At 39.5% G+C, this 7,708-nt stretch overlaps 1 protein-coding gene across 1 annotated transcript in view; it reads left to right on the top strand.

Annotated features, from left to right (window-relative positions):
• The window catches only part of POLR1D (RNA polymerase I subunit D), a 9,586-nt gene extending 2,919 nt beyond the window's left edge, over window positions 1–6,667 (top strand). Inside the window, exon 2 of the mRNA XM_008631461.2 lies at window positions 5,318–6,667. Within this exon, the coding sequence (XP_008629683.1) occupies window positions 5,318–5,603 (286 nt within the window). The 3' untranslated portion in view covers window positions 5,604–6,667. The remainder of the gene's footprint in view (window positions 1–5,317) is intronic.
• Window positions 6,668–7,708: the final 1,041 nt, after the last annotated feature.

Raw genomic sequence — 7,708 nt, 5'->3', positions numbered from 1 at the left:
TGCATCCCTGTGTGGGGTGACTATACTGGACATACCAGTACAAAGGAGTAGTGTCTCCTGGTGGATGTTGATGGCAGCAAAACCTTAGCCAGCAAGCCTCTGAACGGTGTTTTGGAACTGCTTTCAGGTTCAAGCTATTGCTCTGTTACTGTCCAGTGTGATTAGTTCTCCACAAAAACTTTCAAAAAAGTTCCCCAAGCACCCCTGCCTAACCTTTTGCTGTCTCATCGTTTGAGATGGATAGTCAGCTGTTGCTGGAGCCTAAAATACACTATACTACACTAAATAAACTAAATACTACACTAAAATAAACCTGTCAGTTTAGCTGACAGGTACAGAAAAAATGTACGAAGCAGTCAACCTGTAGCCCAGTCTCTCATATAAAGACTGAGCCTTGAAACACAGGACAGTGTTGTTAGTATTTCTTCCAGTTTGGGAATGTTTTGCTGGTGTTACATTGTCTTACAAGTTTAATGTGGATGACATGGGCAGGTGCTGCAACCTGTGTGGGTTAGAGGCTGGTGGAAGAAAGGCTTGTCCCTGTTTGGAGGTTGGCAGTGATATTGGCCGAGAGTTTGTGCAGGAAGGGTAATTCTCTGAGACTCTCTGGACATGGAGCAACTGTCAGTATTGCCGGTGGGCTGCATGATCTCTTAGTTGGTTAAGAGTCTCAGCTCATTGGCCTCCATACTCTCAGGGACTGCTCAGATAGGCAGTGTGTAGGTCCATGGTAAATGAATCTAAGAAATACTCGATATTCTTATTTATAGATTTCATTCAGCAAGGCAGTATTTCTAGTTCCTGCAGTGTTCCTTTTGTATGTACTCTGTGGCCTTGGTCATTCTTGTTGGGGGGTCTCCTGCATCCTTATGATAACACATGATGTAGGTCCTGCTGCTGATGTATCTGGCTCAAGCATTAGTACAGCTAATCACAAATGAAAGGAAATGTGTGAGAGAAGGGTAAGGAAGAACCTGCTTCTGAAGGTGTCTTAATCCTGGAATAGTTGATCAGAAGAGAGCAGAATCTGTGGTTGAATACTAGTGATGATGCTGATATGCTGGAACTTCTGAGATGAGAAAAGACATCAGAGCAGCTGTGTGGAAGCTAACATTTGAAGGGATCAGTTGGATCCAGGGTGAGAAGTTGTGGAAAAATAGTGTAAGAACATTTGAAATGGTTAGATAAATTTCTTTGTTTCATCAGAGGCTATTTGACATAGATGGAATAGGATATTTGGGGGGTTTCCATTGTGTCTGGTTAAAATGAAGCCAAAAGTTCAGCTTCCTTCAATTGTTTCTCTTGGTTCTATGTAGATAATCCATAAGCTTCTTTATAGCAGTGAAGTTAGGTCCCATTTTAAGCAGTTGTTCTTACTTTAACCAAGAAAGGCAGTTAAAATGCCACAAAAGTTACTGTGTGAAAAAAGTTCTAGAGGCCTTTTTTTGTGTATAGGTCTGATCTTCAAAGATGCTGATAATGTGAGCTAAAGCTAAATCAAATGTAGCTTATCATCTTACTTGAAAAGCTTATGTAAATTAAGAACTGGAAAACAGGATATTTTTGGAAGGTTTGTTCAGCTCTGCATTGTAAGAGCAGCTGAAATCACAACAAAAAAATTTTGGAAGCATTAAATTCTTTTCAACTCTCTTTTTTGTAAAGCAATCCTAAAACCACTTTCATTCCTATGGATAGCTTTCTGTTCAATACCGAATCTGTTAGAAGTACAGCAGAATGCAGAATGATGATGATGAGGGTACCGGAACTGTGAAGTGCTGTGTTGCATTTTGTCTTCGAATGGGTGTTGTGTGACTGTGCAGAAACACTGCAATGTGATTCCCCTCATCGTTCATTTGAATAGGAGGAGGAGGAGAAACAGGGTACAGACAGAGATTGCAAAGTAAATATGTTAAAATCTTGTAATCAGGGCACATCCCAAGTCAAGTTGTCGCTGGAACAGATTGCCCAGAGAAGCTGTGGATGCCCCATCTCTGGAAGTGTTTAAGGCCAGGTAGGATGGAGCTCTGAGCAACCTGGTCTAGTGGAAGGTGTTACTATCTGCAGGGTTGGAACTTGATGATCTTTAAGGTCCCTTCCAAACCAGGTGAGTCTATGATCCTACAAAGTCCTGCCAGCTGCACCTGGCTGCCAAGACTGTATTTCAAAGCTTTAAGTGTCCTCTGAGGCATCCTCTTTTGTAAGGTCCCCTGTGACAGGGTAACAGCATAGATTAGTTGGTTTGCCAAAGCTATCTGTCGCTGCTTCCCCCCCCTTCAGTCACTCTTCTATTGAAATATGGTATTTTCTATGGCAGTTTGGAAATGGTAGAAATGTACTTGTCAGTTCATTCATAGTGAACTTTTTTCTTGGAAAGATGGCTTTACTCTGTGTGATGAGGCTGACTGTGCCAATCCTGTTTAGTACGTCCAGTTACTCAGCAGAGACAAGACTGTGGCACATGGCACTGTGCTCTTGTGTCTTAAATGGTGTCAGCATGTTTTTACTGTTAAGAACTTGTGTAGTACATTTCTGTGCTGAACTGCACTGGATGACAGGCACTGATTAGAAATTCTGTGTTCCTGCACAGAAGTTGGCTTAAAGGGTCAATAGGTTGAGATGTAACCTATGTTCACAATGATGGATTTAATTTTTTTTCTCAAAAGGCACTATCATTGTCAAAATGCAATGCGTTGCATTGTCTTGGTTATTGCATCGTGGAGAGGTTTTGGAGGGTGTGAGATTTATTTGTGGAGGGAGGCAAGATTCTGTTGGCGAAAATAGCTTGGTTTAGCTTTTGGAGCACGCAAAGCAAAAAGGGAACCTTACAACGGCTGAATACACGGCTACAGAACAGGGGTCTAGTAGACAGGATGGCTCTAGCATTGCAGTTTGTGTGCTTGTCTCACTCACGCCTGCAGCCCTGCTTGGGGCACATTTCAGTTCAGAACTTTAAGGTTCTTTTAACATGTCTTTGTTGTTGTTCTTTTTGTTTGTTGGTTGGTTTGTTTGTTTTAAAGCAAAGCTTGTCAAATCAGTTCTGAGGCACTGTTTACTGGTCACAGCAGTATTGTGTTCCGCCGTGCCCAGGCTGAGATTGCCTCCCAGCCCTTCAGAACTCACACTGAGGGCAAACCTATTTGTGAACTGAGCACTGCAGGATCAGACCGTACAGCAAACCCAAGGCTGATCTTTGGAAATGTCAATTTTCTCACCATTAGAGATGCTCTCAAAGATATCAGTGGATTAATACAGTTCACTTCAATCTTCACAGTTCCATGTATACCATGGCTATATGTAAACATGCGTTTGTGTGTGTATGTAATGTAGCACATGCCATACATCTTGTTTGCTTTAAGATTTAGAGGTAGAATTTGCTTTGTTGAAGTCTGAGGTCAATAAAACTAAGAACTAATGTTTTGCTTCAGTGCCATGACTTACTGCTGCTCCATGAAAGCCTGGTGGCTCACTTTAATCACAGTATGATGGTAAACTAATGGCATCTCTTAGCTGACTCTCAAGTCCTGCATTTCTCATCAGTTTTCATTCTTAGTATAGCTCAGGCAGCACTCATAGTGTCAAAAAGAAGTAAATGCTTCAAGCAGACAAATTTATTTTTGGCACTTTGACTGTCTCATTCTAGCATTATATATATGAGTGCTTAAATCAATCAGTGCATTAGCTCCTAAGAAAAAGAAAGACGAAGAACAATGTGAAGTAGTTTTTGCCTGGATGCAGCCTACAGAAAGTTGCCCTCCTTGGTAGGAAATGTTTAGTTTAATGCTCACATAAGATATACAGAGGACTTAAATGTTAGCTGGTTTGTGTTATGTCTTGAGTGTAACCTGTGCCATGACACGTTCAGCACCGTGTTCATAGGTGGTGTAGCTTGAAGTAGAAACCCTGTTCTACTGACATTTATTAGCCTCTTGTTTTTACTCAGTAATACAATTAATGGATAAATAGTTTCCCTAATTTACAAAAGAGTTATACTAGGTTAAAGATCTTATTTATTTAAAACCAGGATTTGAGAAAAATAATGTAGATTTATATGAAGAAAGTTTAGAAAATTCTAAAATTCTATGCAATAAAAGCGCCAGAAAATACCTAGTAGAAATAAAACAGCATGGCTGTGTACTTCTAAAATTGCTCTCCCAAGTTCTTAAAGGATTTAGGAAAAGAACAATTATCAGGAATGCTTAGTAGGCAGACCTGAAGCAAAACATCATGATAAATTCCATGTCCAGTTAAGTCATGAAGTGTGCTAAATAACCATATGTGATCTTTGTTGCAGTTTGCTTGTTCTGATAGCTCTGATTGTTCAGAGGCGTCAGAGGTTTTTGAGTAGTTAGGGTATAGTTTCTACACTTACACAAAATATTCAAGTAGAATAGATGATCTTAACATTGTGGTGTTAGGATTCCATGTCTTTGTGGTTGATTCAGTAAGTGGCTGTGATCTCTAAGAGCTCTGATTTTTTTAAAAGTAGTCCCATAACTTGTCTCAAAAATATTTTGAAGACAAACACCACAGTGACTCCAAGTATAAACAAAGCCTGCAGAGTGATTTCTGCTTTCTGTAGGAACATATTCAAACTTGTTTTTTCTTATTCTGTTCTTTAAGAGATGATAAATTGGAAATAAGTAGAATACAGCTGATACCAACAAGATTAATGAAATTTACGATACTTGTTTACTAAAACTAGCTGATAAATTATGTGCAAAATTGTTAAGATGTGAGAGGAGAAAGTAAAAAAAAAAAGGAAAATAGTTGGATAAGTATCTTTACTGTTTAAGAAAAAGAAATTAAACACTTTGGTGGTTGCTAAATATGTTTAAATTGGTATGTCTCATGTATATGTTTATGGTACAGCTATTTGGGTTCTTCATTCCCATGTATCTTACTTTCTGAATATCACAGTTCACTAGATAATGCTGCCTTTAGAAGATCATGATCTCTGTAAACCATTCCAATTTGACTTAGAATATGTTACTAAATGCTTGATTTCTGAATACCTAAGTTAGGCACCGTCAACCTTAAAATGTATTATCCTTTGCTTCCCCCTGCACACACTACCTTGTGAAAATCATTTGGATTTTCACTGTGTTGAAGTAAAATAGTTTTCTTCCCATAAAGAGTAAAACAAAAGGAGAATGGAGATAATCTGGAACTTCTCTTTCTGTACTGAGAGTTTACACTAGGTGGCATGCAAGGAAAGCCAAAATCACAAACCTGTCTTAAAATCACTGAAGTTAAAATCTCAGACTTGTTTTGGGATATTTTTACCTTCTCTTTTGATCACTTTTAAATGTCTTTACAGGTTGAAATGTCCTCTTGCTGGTACAAATAAAAGATTTCTTATTAATACCATCAAAAACACGTTGCCATCTCAAAAAGAACAAGACCAAGAGCGTGAGCAAAAGGAAGACAATAAGGAGTCTGAGCCAAACAAAAGCAGGAAAGAAGAAAAACCAAAGAAACGCAGAATTCACCCATACACACCCAGCTTTCAGTCCAGAAGGAGAGTCAGCTACTCTCCTCCAAGGCACCAAAGCAGGAACCAGCACACAAAGGATAAACATGAAAAGCGATCAAGCAAGCGATGAGGAGAGTGACAAGTATGTGTTGTTACAAGTCAGGAATGTCATTAAGTATAGGAAAGCAGGGGTGTCTCAGTTTTTCAGGAAGAGATGATGTTCAAACTTGCGTGTTGAACCAAGTTGCCTGTGTGAGAGGTAACCTTGAGGTAGCTTTAGAAACTTTCCTTTGGGACTTAAGAGAAAAGCAAAGTACAGCATAAAACTTTCAGTTGTTTTAGAAAAGACATTCCCTTTACTCCATTCCTCTCTCCCCTTCTGACTAAGCTTAGGGTCTTGGTGATGAAGCGTGATATGTGTGTCACTGTCTAATACAAATCATTTAGTCATGTCACTCTTCTGGAAATAAATTTAAATTAAGCAGAATTCTATTTATTGCATGAAGTTTGCAGAACTTCTTTGCTGCTAGCCAATAAAGAAGTTTTGCTTATTTGGTTTAGAATGTAGAAGAAGAGAAAGCTGGTCAGTGCCTGGCCAAGCATATGCATTTTGTATAGAATAGAAGAGATTGCTTTCTTTAGTATAAAAACCCCAAATTTTAAATGGGCAATGCTGGTTTTGCTTTCCAGGAGGGACTGCTGGGAAATAGTGACTTTGCTTGTTAATGTATATTCACAAACCTATCATAGATAACAATAAACATTACCCCTAAAAAGCTGCAACTGCAATAATTGTCTCTGTTTAGACTTCCCTCTGTAAGGAAGTAGTTTTAACAGTCTGTTGTCACGGTGCTTTCAAAACAAACCCTGAAGACAAAATTTTCATGTTCTCTGTCTACTGCTAGAAAGTTTCGAAGTAAATATGTAATACTAGAAATGCAGAGGTGATGCTTAAACATTCAAATGCTCACTTTCCAAGCCTATGTGACAATTCTATAGTGGTACAGTTTTTAAACTTGTGACTGTGAGCACAAATAATACACATTGGCATATTCTATGTCTCACTTCTGTTTGTGTTACAACAACAAACTTCTGTGTGAAATACTTTGTATTTTACTGTTCTCAGAAATAATTGTTTTCAACATAGTTTTGTTTTTGAGTGTGTGACAATAAAATCGAAAATGTTAATTGGAAGTGCCCTGTGGAATTAATGCTTTTGATGGGTTTCTTAAGTGAGATGTGCCTCTCTCCTCCAAGGGACAGGAGGAACGGGGCTCCGTGGCCCTTCCGTGTTGAGTCAGAGCAAGAGTGCCACCTATAGGCATGAGAGCACCTCTCCTCTCTGCGCTTACCTGACTCTCGGAGAGCTCGTGTCAGCTGCGACATGGGACGGCCAAAGTGGAGGTCTGCTCTGGCTGGATTTTGGTGCATGAGCTGGGAATTGCTCTTCTGAGTAGTGGGAAGGTAGTTATACTGGTGTTGAGCCTTCTGGAGACTGCCAGGGTCAGCATATCCAGTGAAGTGGGATACTTTGACATTTCCCCAGAGGAGTTATGCACAAGTCCTCTATTTCCCTGCAAGACCCACAGCACTAAAATAGAACTCTCAGTCTTTCGGAAAATTTACACTTATTTAAGTGGGATCAGTGAAAAAGGAGTATCTTTGGAGAATGTAAGGACTGTCTTTGGTTTAAATAAACAGATGATGTTTGCAGTCCTTATTTTGCTGATTGCCCCTTGTGTACTCCTTAGTAATCCTTTTTGGAAGGACAGCAGCTATAATACTGGCTGCGTTCTGCTGCAATGACAGTGCTGGATGGATGTGACTTTGAAGCAGAGAATTCATCTCACCATTGGTCAGGATTTGGACTGGAGATGTTCCACAGAACAAATTTTTGTGAATTCTTGCTGGTCTGGCTCATGCTGGTATATGCTGTCCTGAGAGCTTTCAACTCTCAGGCCTTCAAATACCACTTTGGGTAAGGGCTGTTGCTGATGCTGTATTAATTTATGCCAGGCTTTCAGGTAGGGAAACTGATTAGAGCATGCTCTCAAAATTAGTCTGGATTGCTGATAATGCTTGCATACTGGAAATGCTCAGCTAAAGGATCTGACATGACCTGCACAGATAACTGGAGAAAGCTTGTTTTTATGAGTGGTGGTGGTGCTGGTGGTAGGTTCAGATTTAATTCCACATTTTTCTGACTTACAGAATATACACGAATTATCAATCTTG

This window comes from Corvus brachyrhynchos, unplaced genomic scaffold (assembly GCF_000691975.1).
Source record: "Corvus brachyrhynchos isolate BGI_N302 unplaced genomic scaffold, ASM69197v1 scaffold103, whole genome shotgun sequence".
Taxonomy (NCBI): Eukaryota; Metazoa; Chordata; class Aves; order Passeriformes; family Corvidae; genus Corvus; species Corvus brachyrhynchos.
Note: the sequence above shows the minus strand (reverse complement) of the source record. Positions and strands in the feature narration are given on the sequence as shown.